Here is an 824-nt window from a genome sequence, read left to right on the forward strand (position 1 = left end):
AAAAAAAAGAATAAAACGCTCCAGTGACAGAGGATTATTGGACAGAAATGGTCGTTAGTGTCCCTCAGGTGAGTGACTTGAGTAACAAATAGAATAACACAGAATAACACACACGCCATTTGAAGATACATGTGCACTTACGGCCTGCCCGGACCCCCAGCAGGAGGCAGAGGAAGAGGAAGGTCTGGGAGGTCTTCATCTTCGTCGGTCAGGGCCGCTCAGCTTCATCCAGCGGTAGAAAGTCAATGGAAGCCCCAGGACAAGCTGGAGGAGTTCTGTCCAGACGGCTGCTCGGAAAATCCACCAATGAGATGGAAGTATGGCCCCGCGTCACCCGTCGTCAGGTAGGCGAACACTGAGAAATGGTCCGCTTTTCTGTTTTTGTTTATTGTCAGTTTGGAGATTTATTGTAAATATCTTCTAGTCAACCTCTAGATTAGCTGTATATTCCCCAAATTTTCTTGCCCAGTTTTCCCCTTTTAACTCTTTAGTTTTTAGGTTTCTTTTTTATTGTTTTCGTCAACTTTTAGTTTTATATTTAATGTTTGTCAGTTAGTTTCTTGCACATCGACTGCACATGTAATAATTGTACAAGGCCACATTTTTCTAGTTTATTATTTAGGTTATTTTAATGATTTTTTTGTTGTTAACTTTGAGGAATATATGGAACAGAAACTGCAACACAACAAACTGAAAGTGCTCTGTCCAGACGCTGTTTGGAAAACCATCCAATCAGATTGAAGTACGACTCTGCATCACCTGTCGTCAGGTAGGCAAACGTTGAAATTGGTCACCTTTGTCGTTAGTTTGGATGTTTTGTTGTA

General features: G+C 41.5%; 1 protein-coding gene across 1 annotated transcript in view; it reads right to left on the bottom strand.

Moving 5' to 3' along the window:
* Positions 1-248, bottom strand: part of LOC307247584 (rano class II histocompatibility antigen, B alpha chain-like) — a 9,691-nt gene extending 9,443 nt beyond the window's left edge. The window contains exon 1 of the mRNA XM_080023758.1: positions 142-248. Coding sequence (XP_079879884.1) covers positions 142-199 — 58 coding nt within the window. The 5' untranslated portion in view covers positions 200-248. The remainder of the gene's footprint in view (positions 1-141) is intronic.
* Between the last annotated feature and the right edge of the window lie 576 nt (positions 249-824).

Source organism: Zeus faber, assembly GCF_960531495.2.
Source record: "Zeus faber genome assembly, chromosome: 22".
Lineage (NCBI taxonomy): Eukaryota > Metazoa > Chordata > Actinopteri > Zeiformes > Zeidae > Zeus > Zeus faber.